The sequence below is a fragment of the Mobula birostris genome, chromosome 4 (genome assembly GCF_030028105.1).
Source record: "Mobula birostris isolate sMobBir1 chromosome 4, sMobBir1.hap1, whole genome shotgun sequence".
NCBI lineage: Eukaryota > Metazoa > Chordata > Chondrichthyes > Myliobatiformes > Myliobatidae > Mobula > Mobula birostris.
This window is the reverse complement of record NC_092373.1, coordinates 64,630,396-64,646,479: the sequence shown is the minus strand read 5'-3', so window position 1 is coordinate 64,646,479 and position 16,084 is coordinate 64,630,396. Positions and strand designations below refer to the sequence as shown.

Genomic DNA, 16,084 nt, shown 5'->3' with positions numbered 1-16,084 from the left:
AGGCCAGTAGGGCAGTCTGTGTGTGCGTTGTAGATTCCACATCCTGTGGCCTAGCTGGCTTGCTTAGCCTGCTACTTCTTGCAGAATGCTGCATCATTATTGCTATCAATGTGCTGGGAGCTGGCTGGTTGCAAAGACCTAGAACAACCATAGGACCGTTGTGTGCGGTAAATACGAGGCCAGACTTGGGTTTGTGTGGTCTGACTTAATGTGTTTCATAATCAGAGATACTTAAATAGTTCAAATAATCTTCAATAATTAAAATGCTAAAAAAAAATTAATAACTATAATTAAGAATTTTATAGTTCTAGAAATTAATTAGTACCTTTACAATAAAGTAACTTAAAGCTGAGCCCTGTACTTATAATTCCTACTATTCAGAAGAAACAAATCCATTTACCTGCTAACCATGGCTGATGTAAAGTTAAAGGGCTAGGTAAGATGGCTTAGATTTCCTAAGCTCAACATGTCAAATTCCTGCCACTTAACTAGGGCTGAAACTGGCAACAGTGTGGATATTCAAACATGCTGGTATTTGACCTCCAGTTCATCTCTGATTCTGCATTTCTGGAAGCCAGGCTAATGTGATGAGGGCAAAGTTTGGAGCAGTCAGCTAAAGGTAGGTTTTTATATGGACCATTTACTGGACTTTTATGCTGCAATTTAAATTCACTAAGCCAGGTCCCAGAGGACTGGCAAGTGGCTAATGTTGTATCTCTGTTTAAGAAGGGCAGAAGAGAAAATCCTGGGAACTATAGACCAGTCAGTCTCACGTCAGTTGTAGGGAAATTGCTGGAGAAAATTCTTAGGGATTGGATATATGAGCATTTGGAAACACATGGCCCTAGGAAGAGCCTGCATGGCTTTGTGCGGGGCAGCTCATGTCTAACCAACTTGGTTGTGTTTTTTGACAAGATGACGGGAGAGATTGATGAGAGTAGGGCTGTGCATGTTGTCTACCTGGATTTTAGTAATGCGTTTGACTAGGTCCATCATAGGAGGCCAATCCTGAAGTTTAAGATGCACGAGTTCCACTGCGAATTGGCTGTTTGGATTCAGAACTGGTTTGTGCATAGAAGACAGAGGGTAATGGTTGAAAGGACTCATTCAACCTGGACGTCTGTTATTAGTAGAGCTCCGCAGGGATCTGTTATTAGTAGAGTTCCGCAGGGACCTGTTATTAGTAGAGTTTCGTAGGGAGGTGTTATTAGTAGAGTTCTGCAGGGATCTGTTATTAGTAGAGTTCTGCAGGGACCTGTTATTAGTAGAGTTCCGCAGGGAGCTGTTATTAGTAGAGTTCCGCAGGGAGCTGTTATTAGTAGAGTTCCGCAGGGATCTGTTATTAGTAGAGTTCCGCAGGGATCTGTTATTAGTAGAGTTCTGCAGGGAGCTGTTATTAGTAGAGTTCTGCAGGGACCTGTTATTAGTAGAGTTCCGCAGGGACCTGTTATTAGTAGAGTTCCGTAGGGAGCTGTTATTAGTAGAGTTCTGCAGGGACCTGTTATTAGTAGAGTTCCGTAGGGAGCTGTTATTAGTAGAGTTCCGTAGGGAGCTGTTATTAGCAGAGTTCCGCAGGGAGCTGTTATTAGTAGAGTTCTGCAGGGACCTGTTATTAGTAGAGTTCCGCAGGGATCTGTTATTAGTAGAGTTCTGCAGGGAGCTGTTATTAGTAGAGTTCCGCAGGGATCTGTTATTAGTAGAGTTCTGCAGGGAGCCGTTATTAGTAGAGTTCTGCAGGGACCTGTTATTAGTAGAGTTCCGTAGGGAGCTGTTATTAGTAGAGTTCCGTAGGGAGCTGTTATTAGTAGAGTTCCGCAGGGAGCTGTTATTAGTGGTGTTCTGCAGGGACCTGTGCTGGATCCTGTGCTGTTTGTGAGGTATATAAATGACCTGGATGAAAATGTAAATGGGTGGGTAAGTAAATTTGCAGATGATACCAAGATTGGTGGAGTTGTGGATCGTGTAGAAGACTGGCAAAGAATACATCACGTTATAGATCAGTTCCATAGAAGGACTGAGAAATGGCGGATGGAATTGAACACAAATAAATGTGAGGTGTAGCACTCAACAGGGCAAACGCGAGGAGACACTATAGTGTTAAGGGCAAGATCCTTAACAGTGTTGCTGAACAGAGAGATTTTGGGATCCAAGGTTGTAACTTGATGTGGTTGGCTACACAGGTCAATATGGTGGTTAAGAAGGGTTATGGAATGCTTGCTTTTGTTAGTCGAGGCATTGAAATCAAAATTCAAGAGGTTATGTTGTAACTTTATAAAACTCTGGTTAGGTCACATCTGGAGCATTGCATACAGTTCTGATTGCCCCACTATAGGAAGGATGTTGAGGCTTTGAGGGTACAGAAGAGTCTTACCAGGACGCTGCCTAGATTAGAGGGCATGAGCTATCACAAGAGGCTGGACTCACTTGGGTTGTTTTCTCTGGAGCACCGGAGGCTGAGGGGAGGACTGACAGAGGTTTACAAGATTAGGAGAAGCATAGGCAGAGTGGACAGAGAATACCTGTTGCCCAAGGCTGAAATCTCTCATGCTAGAGGGCACACATTGAAGGCAAGAAAAGGTAGATTCAAAGGGAATATGAAAGGTAAGTTTTTTGACTCAGAAAGTCGTGAATGCTTAGAATGCACTGCCTGGTATGGTGTGGAGGGAAATACATTTGAGGCATTTAGATAAGCACATGAATATGAGGGAAGTGGAGGGTATGGAAATTGTGTAGGTTTGGGTTTTCTTTTTAATTTTACTTTTTAGCTTGACACAACATTGTGAGCCAAAGGGCCTGTTCCAGTTCTGTGCTTTATGTTCTAATCAGCCACTTCAGCACCATGTTCTCTGCAGGGAATATGGGATCTGTGTGAACAGAAACATCACTGGCATGTTTCTTCAAGCAATCATATTAATAAATCCTTATTGAGGTATGCTGTCCTGCTGAGTATTTGTCCATCAGAATGTTTAATCCATGTTAAATCATGTAAAGAAAATTTAAAATGGAACGGGGAAAAAACCCTAGATTAACTAATAAGAAAGGCAGGAAGAAAAAAAAATGTTTTCTTTCAACAACTGTAACAGTAAAATTATACTCCGAAGGATTGAGACTTCACATTTATGATGGTAGATTTTTAATACCAGAAAGGATGTTTGGAACCATTTAAGTATCATCACAGTGCTAAAAGGATGTTACTTTTTAACAGGCATTTCCTCAAATAATTAGCAGAAGCACCAAAACCTTACACCATTCCTGTGTCTAGATGGTGAATCTCTCTGCAATGTGTCAGTGGGGGAACAGGGCAATTCAGAATGGAATTTCAAAAGTTCAAAGTAAACTTGTTATCAAAGTACATATATGTCACCATTTACAATGCTGAGATTCATTTTCCTGTGAGTACTCAATAAATCCATAGTATAATAACCATAACAGAATCAATGAAAGACCGCATCAACTCCGACATTCAACTGGTGTGTAAATGACAACAAACTGTGCAAATACAAAATGCAATAATAATAATAATAAAGCAATAAATATTGAGAACATGGGATGAAATGTCCTTGAAAGTGTGTCCATTAGTTGTGGGATCACTTCACTGATGGGGCAAGTGAAGTTGAGTGAAATAAACCCTCTTGGTTCAAGAGCCTGATGGTTGAGGAGTACTAACTGTCCTTGAACCTGGTGGTGTTAATCCTGAAGCTCCTGTAGCTTCTTCCCAGTGACTGCAGTGAGAAGAGAGCATGTCCTGGCTGGTGGGATCCCAGATGATGAATGTTGCTTTCCTGCAACAATGCTCCACATACTGTAGATTTGCTCAGTGGTGGGGAGGGCTTCACTGGTGATGAACTACTTTCTGTAGAATTTTCCGTTCAAGCGCACTGGTGTTTCCATACCAGCCTGTGATACATCCAGTCAATATGCTCTCCACTAGACATCCATAGAAGTTTGCCAAAGTTTCAGATGTGATGTCCAATCTTCGCAAACTCCTTAGGAAGTAGGGATGTTGCTGTGCTTTCTTTGTAACTTCTATTACACTTACACGCCAGGCTCAGGACAGATCCTCCAAAGTAATAACACCGAGGAATTTAAAGTTGCTGACCCTCTCCACCTCTGATCCTCCAATGAGGACTGGCTCATGGACCTCTGGTTTCCTCCTCCTGATGCCAATAATCAGCTTCTTGGTCTTGCTGACATTGAGTAAGAGGTTGTTGTAATGACACCACTCAGCCAGACTTTTAATGTACTCCCTATCTGCAGATTCATTATCATCCATGACAGTAGCCTATCAGAAACCCAAAAGAGGAAATTCATAGATTTATACTGTTCAATATAAGATTATAAGCCGGTAAGACATGGGAGAATAATTAGGCCTTTTGGCCTATCAAGTCTGCTCCACTATTCAATCATGGCTGAATTATTATCCTTCTGAACCCTTTCTTCCCTTCTTTTACCTTCTCCCATATCCTTCGATGCCCTTATTAATCAAGAATCAACAACCTCCACTTTAACTATATTCAATGATTTGGCCTCCACAGCTATCTGTGGCAATGAATTGCACAGATTCACCAACCTCTGTCATGGTCCAGTCCATGAAGTCCACATTCCGGTTCACAGTCCGGTCCATCAATCCGTATTCCAGGTTTTCCAGTTTTCCATTATCCTGTTGTGTGCCTTAATTGAAGCACATGATTCTCATTTTGGGCTGGCTACATAAATAGCTCCTGGGTTCAGCTTCATTTGCTGGACTGTTCTCTTCCCTTCACCTTCCTCTTCCTTCTGAAGCCTTGCCTGCACCCTCGCCTGTATCGCTGTCAAGTTCTTCTGCTGGAGCAAGATCGTAGCCTTGCTGTGTCTAGATAAGGAACTGTCATTTGTTGTTTGGAACTGTCTCTGTGTCCATGCTTTTGCTAGGTAGGTCCAGCTGTTTGCCGTTACCTAGTATTGGGAACCATCTCTGTGTCCATGCCTTTGCTAGGTAGGTCCGGCTGTTTACTGCTACCTTGTGTTGGGACCCATCTTGTCGTGTTCAGCATTCTGTGTATGAGTCCCAGCCCTATGTCCTGTTCCCAAGGAGGGGTCCTGGCTCTGTGTTCTGTATTCCTGTCTCCCAAGATTGCCAAGGTTCTGTGTTCTGCATCCCTGTCTCCCAAGATTACCAAGGCTCTGTGTTCCAGTCTCCCAAGTCTAAGTCTGACCTTCGTGTCCTCATCTAGTTCTGGTCCCATGTCCAGTCACGCCACGTCCAGTCCTGTTGCCTTGCCACGTCTTGTCCTCACCCTGATCCGAAGTCCGAGCCCGAGTCAAGACCCAGGTTCCGGGTCCCTGTTCGGTCTCTGGCTCGGAGTCCTTGTCCAGGTTCCAAGTTCCTCGTTCCTCGTTCAGGTCCCACTTTTCTAGTCTCATCCTAGTCCAGGCCCTGTATCCTAATCTCATCCAGGGTCTGTGTCTTGTCCAGCATCATTTCTTCCCCACTTCCCTTGCTTTCCTTACACACCTAGTCCTGTTCCTAGTACTTCAGTGTCTGTGTCTTACATTTGGGTCACCACCAACACTGCCCTTATGACAACCTCTGGCTGAAATAACTCCCAAATGTCCACTGTATGGGATAACTGGCATTAGCAGTGAGGCAATGGGACATATTCCCTCTAATTAATTATTAAATGCATTTGGGATATTTAAGTTTGCATGTACAGTACATTTCTAATTTGTGTGTATTTAATAGGTTTTTTTCTGGAGTGATCCGCAATTACCTTCAATCCGTGGCTTTGAAGGACCAAGGCTCTTGGATAAAGAACTTTGATTTCTTCATTTCTATGGTGACATGTGAGAATTAAAGTTTCCTGTCTTGTTGTCATGGTGAACTCAAACTAAATGTGAATGGGTAATTGTGAAAAGATTATGCAGTCATAATAGAACTAGAAATGCACATCACCATTGAGCACTGAAGTAGTGTATGCGACACAGTTAAACACTGACATTTTGAAACTGCTGTACAAGCTGATCATCTTTGTCAGAAAGCGTGGTACTTGCCAAAAGATTCTGCATGAAATGTGTATGGTTTCTGTGTGTATTTATTAGACTGGGAGTGCATTGAGGTGGGGGGGAGGGACAGTGGGTGCATAGCCCAGACAATGACCAGTGAACAAAATAAGTGCATAAGTTATCCACATGTAAACAGTATTTAAAATTTCAAAAAGTCAAATTTGATTGCTCTGCACACCTAATATCCCTGCAATAATGAACACATCTGTAAACATTAGTCTTTGTACATATCAGTGCAAATATATTTATAGAATTAGTATGATAAGTTTGTGCCTTTTTTTTTGCAAACTGACACCTCAGCTACCCAGATTTTATCATAGAATCGACAGCATAGAAAGGGGGTAAATTAAATAAGTAGTGCAAGAATAAAAATAAAAAAAAAGTAGTGAGATAGTGTTCATGGGTTCAATGTGCATTCAGAAATCAGATGGCAGAGGGGAAGAAGCTGTTCCTGAATCGTTGAGTGTGTGTCTTCAGGCGTCTGTACCTCCTTCCTGATGGTAGTAATGAGAGCAAGGCATGCCCTGGGTGAGGGGGGTCTTTAATGATGGATTCTGCCTTTTTGAGACATCGTTCCTTGATGATGTCCTAGATTCTCCTGAGGTTGGTACTCAACACGGAGCTGACGAAGTTTACAACTCTCTCCAGCTTATTTCGATCCTGTGCAGTAATTCCACCTCCACCCCCCCCCCCATACCAGACTGTGATGCAGCTAGTTAGAATGCTTTCCACGGTACAGCTGGAGAAATTTCCGAGTGTCTTTGGTGGCACACCATATCTTCTCAAAAAAGAATGAATATATTAATTCACCCCTTTTCTTCCTGCCTCTGTTTTTTTTCTCTCTGTCTCGATTTCTTTGCTCTTCCACTCTCACTCAATGCGCTTGGTTTGCAACTGAATTCAGTTTCCTGACACTTGCTTCCCAATCCGGGGCGCCTTTAACGACGATTGGTTCTGATTGATTGAGGAGGTAGATGTCGCCTGCCCGGTTCACACATCTCAGATGCTCTGTAGAGGGCGTCGCGAACAACTGGAGCAAAAGCCCAGAGTCTCCAGGGTCAAGTGCAAAGTGAGAAAGGCGATCAGGAAATTCAGTTGTGGACTGCCTCTCGTCGATTGCCGGGTTGTTTGTGGCAGAGGAAGGAGCATTGGATATTGTCGCCTATTGTACCAGAAATTACTGATCCGATGTGAGTTTTAAGCGAAGTAGTTAGCGTGCCGATAACTCAATGCCTCTTTGTCCTATAATTACCAACTGCATGGAGTTAAAGCTCAGTGTCCTGGTTGAAGATGGTAAGTGTTTACACCAAGAGATACGTTGAAAGCTAGGTATATCATTGGACCATAAGCGTCCGGACAATGAATTCGCTCATTAATTGCCAAACACTGGGTGAGAGGTTGCTTATTTGTTATTAATTTTAAGAAAGACTGTGCGTTATTGTGAATTGATATTTCCTTGACCTGGCCGGTTGTCATTTCGGAGTATGTAAGTACAGTATGTCACGTCTGCAGACATACAGGTCGCATCACAACATTCTGTGTGCGATGGATTATACTTGTTATTTATTAGATGCTGGGGTACATTGTAATGGAAATAATTGCACATATCACATCGTAGAGTAGAATATCTTGACAGTAATAAAGAGACGTTGTGAATTAACATTCATTGTTCGATTGTGTTCCAGAATAAAATTTAAATAGGGCACGTGCTTGAAAAAGGCAGCCTAAAATGGCGAGCAGAGGAAATGTAAATCGAAAATTAATTTTCATACGGGCAAGAACTTTCTGATGAAAAATCGCATGGTATTATGAATACCAGTTTGAATATAAATGCAGGCAACATAAATAAACGACGTATTGCATTGCAGGTTCCAGTGTAAATCTAAAGATTTTTGACATTTGTACACTTTAAAAAATAGTGACAAGGATGGTTCATATTTGAATATATTTGCTAAAAGCAAATAGGATGTGGACCAAGGTGAATCAGCCGCATGATTAAAGGGGCTTGAAGGGTTGTAGCTTCTTATATAGAAATGGTAAGTTATGAAGTACATGCGATTTTTGCTCTTGAAATATAGTTATTTTAACCAATATAATGCAAAAAAATTTTTGTTAAAATACCTTAAGTGATAATTAACTTATACATACACACTTTCTTTTTATAGTATGGATTTATTAACAAATGTTTGAAGTCTTTGATCATAGAAACATTTGGAGAAGAAAGCTGGGAGAAATTAAGGTACTGTAATATTTGACACTGTTTCTTTAAAATGAGATATTTATTGTTTTCTTACACTAACCAAAATATAACCACAAACATTGTTGAACTACCATTTTAACATGGGAATGCTGTTCAAAGTTAGCAATATTTGTGATTTCCCAGTTTCAGGGCAAATGAGTGTCTCAGACTTCTGTTGATTATTAAAGGCTTACTTGCAATCCATGACTTTATTGGTTAAAAACAATGTAATCAATGAAATTGAGATCTGTTGAACAGATATCTGTTTATAGCTTGTGCATATCTACTCAATTTGCTGACGCAGGGAATTCTTTGAGTTCAGATCATGTATAACACTAGAATCTATTAGAAGTACTGCTGTAGCCAATATTTTAAAAGTGTAAGTGAAGCTTTGGGTAGTTTTGCTTACACCTTGTGGATACAACTACAGTTTTGTGTTAGCTTAAAACTAGACAAGCATTTCTTTCAAGTGGTCCTCAGACATCTTCAGAGTAAGACAATAGCATGTCTTCAGTTTAACACAATTTGTATATTTGAATGGACATGATTAATGTAAAGATAAAACTCACTTGTCTATATATTTAGCCCATTGCTTACAATTGTGAATATCACCTGCCCAAGATACCTTTTGTGTGATGGGTCCAGTGGGAAAATTTAAATATTTCAGCAGGTGGCACTATTCATGGGCTGTGCAATTGTGTGCAACAGGTGACGGACTGCAGTCTCTTGTCAACTTTTCAATCTACAGCTCTGATATCTTCATCTTTCTCAGGCAGCATTGATAGGAGTGCTAATAAGTAAGACATTTTAATATTGCAGCTTTATTTTCAAATTAACATTATTCTCTCTATAGAATAGCAGCTGGAGTGCCAGACAATTTTATGAATTTTAAAGTTTACTCTGATGACAATACAATGCGGGTGGTAGAGGAAGCCTGCAAATTATTAGGTATGTTCTATGTTATTTTTACAGAACTACTACATTATATATTTAACTCTGCAATAAGTTTAAATGCATACTTAAAATAATATATCAGATCCAAATATTGCTCCTAAAAACTAGAAAATGTATATGTTGAGAGTACATAAGAAGGAGAATCCTTACTTCCTGAGATTTAAATTTAGGTGATATTTCTTTGAAAAAGCCAAAGATCCCAATAGACCTCATAAGCACCATGGAAACTTGATTTGTCACATAACTGGATTTTAACTTGTGCATTTTCATAGCATCATAGTGTCAAACAGCACAAAACATGCCCTTTGGCTCAACTCGTTCTTGCTATTCAAGGTGCCTGCCTGAGCCAGTCACATTTGATTGCATTCATCCCATATTCCTCTATACTTATCATGAATCTGCAAATGCCTTTTAAATGTTGTAGCTGTACCTGCCGCAACAGGCAGCTTGTTTCATATACCCACCGATATCTGTGTGTAAATCTTGCCCCTCAGGTTTCCTTTAAATCTTACACCTCTCACCTTAAATCTGTGCCCTCTAGTTTTTGGCTCCCTTACCTTGGGGGAAAAAAGCTGTGACCATCCAATTCCCTTCACTCCAGGGAAAACAGCCTCAGCTCTCTTTTCTTGTAACTCGAGTCCCCCAGTTCTGGCAGCATACTTATGAGCATATTCTGCACTCTCTGTAGGTCAAACAAATACTTGTTACACCATAGTCTAGGAACAATCTCACCAATATCTTGGAAACATAGAAAACCTACAGCACAATACAGGCCCTTCGGCCCACAAAGCTGTGCTGAACATGTCCCTACCTTAGAACTACCTACGCTTTATCCACAGGCCTCTATTTTTCTAAGCTCCATGTAGCCATCCAGGAGTCTATTAAAAGACCCTATCATTTCCGCCTCCACCACCGCCGCCGGCAGCCTATTCCACACATTCACCACTCTGTGTTTATGTATTAAAAAACAACTTACCCCTGACATCTCCTCTGTACCTACTTCAAGCACCTTAAAACTATGCCCTCTTGTGCTAGCCATTTCAGCCCTGGGGAAAAGCCTCTGACTATCCACATGATCAGTGCCTTTCATCATCCTGTACACCTCTATCAGGTCACCTCTCATCCTCCGTCGCTCCAAGGAGAAAAGGCCGAGTTCATTCAGCCTGTCTTCATAAGGCATGCTCCCCAATCCAGGCAACATCCTTGTAAATCTCCTCTGCACCCTTTCTATGGTTTCCACATCCTTCCTGTAGTGAGGCGACCAGAATTGAGCACAGTACTCCAAGTGGGATCTGACCATGGTACTATATAGCTGCAACATTACCTCTTGGCTCTTAAACTCAATCCTACGGTTGATGAAGGCCAATGCACTGTATGTTTTCCTAACCACAGAGTCAACCTGCGCAGCTGCTTTGAGTATCCTATGGACTCAGACCCCAAGACCCCTCTGATCCTCCACACTGCCAAGAATATTACCATTAATACTATATTCTGCCATCATATCTGACCTACCAAAATGAACCACCTCACGTTTACCTGGGTTGAACTCCATCTGCCACTTCTCAGCCCAGTTTTGCATCCTACCAATGTCCCGCTGTAATCTTTGATAGCCCTCCACACTATCCACAACACCCGCAACCTTTGTGTCGTCAGCAAATTTACCAACCCATCCCTCCACTTCCTCATCCAGGAAATATCTTGTAGCATAACATCCCAACTTGTGTACTCAATGACCCATCCAATGAATGACATGCACCTTGTCTACCTATGTTGGCACTCTTGTTTCTCTGGATCTCTCTGTTCTATAGCACTCTCCAGGATGCTGTCCTACCCCACTTTAACCTCCCAAAGTGCATCACTTTGCACCTAACTGAGGTAAATATCATTTTCCATTCCTTTGCCCACTTTCCCAGTTAATCTAATCCTGCTGTAACCTTAGGCAACCTTCTTCACTGTCCTCACACCATCAATTTTGATGTCATTTGAAAATTTACTCATCATTCTACCTGCATTCTCGTCTAAATGTTAATATATATGACAGACACTAGGTCAGGATGGAAACTTCAGGTCAGGATATTGCAGGGCTGCCATGTTCATCGACGTTTTGGCTCTGACATAGGTTTTTTTGGTTTTCGGGGTCAGTGCAGGAAGCTAAGAGTCAGGTTAGGGACAAGAATGAGGGAGTGTTAGAGGTGGGTTGGATCTTTCATGATATTGCTGGACTTTTTCTGTCACCTTCTGTATACATGCCCTGATGGTGGGAAGGCTACCTGTTGTAGAGACTTGCTGACCACTGCAGTGCAGTTTTCATACCATGCAATGGTGCAGCATGTTAGAATACGCTCTACCATGCATCTGCAGAAGGTCATGAGTATTGATGTGCATAATCTAGATCTCTTCAGCCTCCTCAAAAAGAAGAGGTGTTGGCAAGCTTTCCTAATTGTGTGGGATGTGTTCTGGGACCATAATGAATTGTGTGAGATGTGTACTGCCATGAGTTTGAAATTACTCTCAGTTTTCACTGTTATAGCACCAGTGTAAAGAGGCGTATGAGTTCTGCTGAAGCCGATAGTCATCTCTTCTGTCTTACTGACGTTGAGGAAAAGGTTATTTGCCTGACACCTGGCCTGGAGCTCTTCCACTTCCTCTCTATAGGTTGTCCCATTGTTTCTGGTGATGAGTCGTATTGTGTGTTCAATATTTCAGTAGTATTTGAGTAATATTGTAAATACATTGTTTAATTAAGCATTCTTGTTTATTTAAATAATTTATTATGGATTATATGCAAAAAAAAATACATGAATTGCATTCGTCATGACACTGCCACGTTATATGAGTGCGCCTCACTTTAAGTAAAGAACAGAGGTAAACTCCCCTTCCCGGCTCTCTTGTTTTTCTTCTAATTGGTTTAATGATTTGGAGTTACACAACAAGTCCCACCACTATCATGTCACTGGCAAGCCTTACAATGTGATTACTCTGGTGTTTGGCTGTGTAGTTGTATGTGAGCGGTATGTACAGCAGTGGGTTCGGCACACAGCTTGTGAGGCACCCATGTTGAGGATGATGAGCAGGGAGGAGTAGTTGTGCACCCTGACGATCTGAGGTCTGTTCGTTAGCAAGTCCAACACCCAGTTGCTCAGTGGTATTTTTAGACTGAGGAGCAGCAGTTTGTTCACCAAGGTCTGTGCAGCCATCGTGTTGAATGCTAAACTGAAATCCAGAAACTGGGTTCTGACATACTGCAAGTGTCCTTATTTTCTAGGTGTGTCAGGGTCAGGTGCTTGATAGATGCCATGGTGTCTGTTACCAAGCAGTTCTGTCGGTAAGCGTATTTGTGCATGTCCAGTGTGCCAGGAAAGGAGTTTCTGATATTTGCCATTACCAGCCATTCAAAACACTTCTGATGATTGGCATCAATGTCACTGGGTGGTTGTCACTTAGTTCTGACTGTATAGAGTTCTTTGGTACAAGGGTGATGGTGGCTGACTTGAAGCATGTGGGGACAGTAGCCCGTTTGAAGAAGTCCATAAGACGTCAGTGAGCTACCGTGCACAATCCTGAGTACTTGGCCTCCTCCAAACAAAATCCATTTTGTTTACACAACTGGGTGGGGGGGGGGTGGTTGTGGATGTGCAAAGTATTTTAAAGACATGGATTGTTAGATTTTTTTTAGATGTTAAGAGAATCAGTGGACATAGGATTAAGGAAGGAAAATGGTGTCAAAGTAAGAAATCACCTTGATCTTATTGAATAGTGGAGCCACCTGAAAGCTTAAATTGGCCTATTTCTGCCTCCACTAATAGTCATCTGCAAGCTTTCACTCTCTAAATTCTCTCCCCATGACTCAGGATTTTCTCATTTTTTATATATTCCCTTCCTTCTTTAAGTACCTTGGGATATTTATTTTCTGCATTAGGATTATGATAAACAGTAGAAATTGTTGCTGAAAGCCTTTTGATGTTTTATCTTGTTGTGAACTCCAGATATGAAGCCAGATGTGTTGCTGAACAAATTTGGGGAACACTTTTTTGTATTTTGCAAAAGATCTGGATATGATCGTATGCTCCGTACCCTGGGAAGTAATCTCATGGAATTCATCGAGAATCTTGATTTTTTACACCGTTACCTGTCATTGTCATATCAGGCAAGTTTAATGAAGCTTTCTGAGGTTCTCTGGGATCAACATGAGGAAATTTGTATACTGAAGAAGAAGGTTTGCAACAAGATTAAACTTATTGCTGCAGAATAAACTTTTAGTTTTGGGACTGCATGATTAAATTAACTTGCAAGCACTATTAACCCCTTGGTAATTTGTTAGTATTCCAAATATGATGCCTATCCTATTTACAATTAATAATTGCTCTACATGAAAGGATGTCATATAAAAAGATTAAATATCGTGTTTCATTAATACAGTCTTTTTGCTGTTTTCATCAGCAGTGTTAAGGGAGGAGGTTTGGTTACATCCTGTAAGGGTAAATAGGTTCCAAGATAACGATCTAGCCACTGGAAAACTAACCCTAAACCTAACTTTAAGTAGTCAGAAAATGTTGCACACTATTTTCCCTTTGCTGATGATTAATCAAACTGTGCAGACAAAAAAAAATAATGTGACCACACAGAATGCTGGAGGAACTCAGCAGGCCAGGCAGCATGTATGGAAACGAGTAAACAATCGACATTTTGGGCTGAGACCCTTCATCAGTTCTAGCCTACCGAGTTCCTCCAGCTTTGTTTGCTTTGGGTTGTCAGCATCTGCAGATTTTTTTCATATTTGTGAAAAAATAATGTGATTTAGGGAGAAAGTTCTGCTAAAGAAAGGCCAGATGCTTCACATTTAAGTCTAAATATTGTAAAACCTTTTGGATGAAAGCGATTAAACAATGTGTAGGAACCTGGATTCAATCCTGTTCTCAGATGGATGAATTATAGATTCTCCCTGTAACAACATGGCTTTCCACTGGCTGCTCCAACCATGTGCTGGTAGGTACTGAAATCTGGAGCAACAAACAATCTGCTGTTGGATTGTCAGGGGGTTGAGCAGCATCTGTGGTGGAAGGAGCGGGAGGAGAGGAATTGTTAACATTTCGGGTTGAAGGTCTGCATCAGGGCTAGATATAGGGTTTCAGCCCAAGGCATTAACAATTTATTTTCCTTTATAGATGCTGCTCAATCTACTGAGCTCATCCAGTAATGTTGTATATCTGAGCAACTTGTGAAGCATATGTAATCTTGTAATATTCCTTGTCAATTGTTAGATTTGACATTTAATTTATATGTAATGGGAGTGCACTTGATATTCTTAAATCAGAAATGTTTCTTTCGGTAACAAGGAGCAATGTATTAGATTTTAATCCTGACAGTCTTTTGGGATTAAATATGACTTTATTACTGAGAGTAATGCTGGAATTAATCTAATTAATAAATGCAATCTGACAAATATTCAGTTTTAATACTTTGTTCATATTATTAGGAGATGAATGCACCATCCTTCAGGGTGGAAAAAAATGAAGACAATTCCATGCTATTGCACTATTACTCTGACAGGAGAGGACTATATCACATTGTCCCTGGTAAGGATGTCAGATATTTTTATCACAGTGCACAATTTAATGAAGATTGTATCAGTTAATACAAAAATAAAGATGTAAAAATTTTTGTCCATGCCAATTCACATTAGCATTCTGTTGAGCGTGTACTATATGACATTATTATGCAGCATTACATTTCAAATGCAAAAGAAGTGTTGCACTACTTTAAAAAATATATAGGTTGTACTTATGCTGAAGCATGCAATCTTTTCTCAGCTTTTTAAAAATTGAAGCCATGGGCACTAAGATTAGACTGCCACGTGATTTTTCACCACAACCCACTTCCGATCTAAAGGTTTCCTTTATGTCATGATGATTGGAACTAGCCATTTAAAGAGGTGGGGTTAGAATTTGTCTCTGCATTTAATGAAAGATTAGGTCATTTTTACTATTCAAGACTCTATAGTAAGTACAACTAGTTTATCATTCAGTATGAAATATTGTTCTACCACCCATGTTAACTTGGTGACTGCTTTACAAGAATAGCACCAACCTTCATGCACTTTTAGTGCGTGTGTCACAAAAAGCTGGTAGGCAGAACCAGAAAGTGGTCAAGAAGGCAATTGGTATTTTCCCTTCATTGTGAAGGAGCAGGAGTTGAAAAATAGGGAGGTTTTACTGCAGTTGCACATGGTTTTGGTGAGGCCTCGCCTGGAATATCTGAATAGTTTTAGTTTTCTTACCAGAAAAGAGAAATTAATATCGGAGGCAGTATAATGGAGACTTGTTACCGCAAAACAACAAATTTCATGACATACATAGATCAGTGATAATAAACCTGATTCTGATTGTGATTCTAATTCCTGGGATGAGAGGGTTGTCTGACCAAGAGAGATTAATAGTTTGTTCATGTATTCCTTGGACCTTAGAAGAATAAGCTGTGACCTTTTTCCGAGCACTTCTGATGTTAAAGGGCTTTACATGGTAGATGTCAGGATGTTTTCACTTGTGGGAGGATCTCAAACAAGGGAACATAACTACAGTATCGAGGGCCAATCACTTAAAGCTGATGTACTGAGAAATGTCTTGCAGAGGTTAGTGAATCTGTGGAATTCTCTACCTTGGCAGTGGTGAAACCTGGATCATTAGGAGCAGTTAAAAGTATTTATAATGGAGCTATTTGGTAGATCAAGGAATAGGGGGATATGGAGAACTGCTGCATGTATATTCTCAACTCTTAAAAGTCACGACTGGATTTATTTGCTTTGCAATAGGCGAGCAGAAGTCTGCTGGAACTTCAATAAGTTTAGGAATG

At 40.7% G+C, this 16,084-nt stretch overlaps 1 protein-coding gene across 2 annotated transcripts in view; it reads left to right on the top strand.

The window, feature by feature from the left end:
- The first annotated feature begins 7,120 nt into the window (after positions 1–7,120).
- LOC140195928 (guanylate cyclase soluble subunit beta-2-like) overlaps positions 7,121–16,084 on the top strand; it is a 44,874-nt gene continuing 35,910 nt past the window's right edge. The window contains exons 1-5 of one of the 2 annotated variants that reach the window (XM_072254604.1): positions 7,121–7,232; positions 8,208–8,281; positions 9,135–9,229; positions 13,222–13,382; positions 14,712–14,811. In XM_072254604.1, coding sequence (XP_072110705.1) covers positions 9,163–9,229; positions 13,222–13,382; positions 14,712–14,811 — 328 coding nt within the window. In that variant the 5' untranslated portion in view covers positions 7,121–7,232; positions 8,208–8,281; positions 9,135–9,162. Of the gene's footprint in view, positions 7,336–8,207; positions 8,282–9,134; positions 9,230–13,221; positions 13,383–14,711; positions 14,812–16,084 lie in introns of both variants that reach the window. The other variant, XM_072254603.1, reaches the window with a different exon arrangement.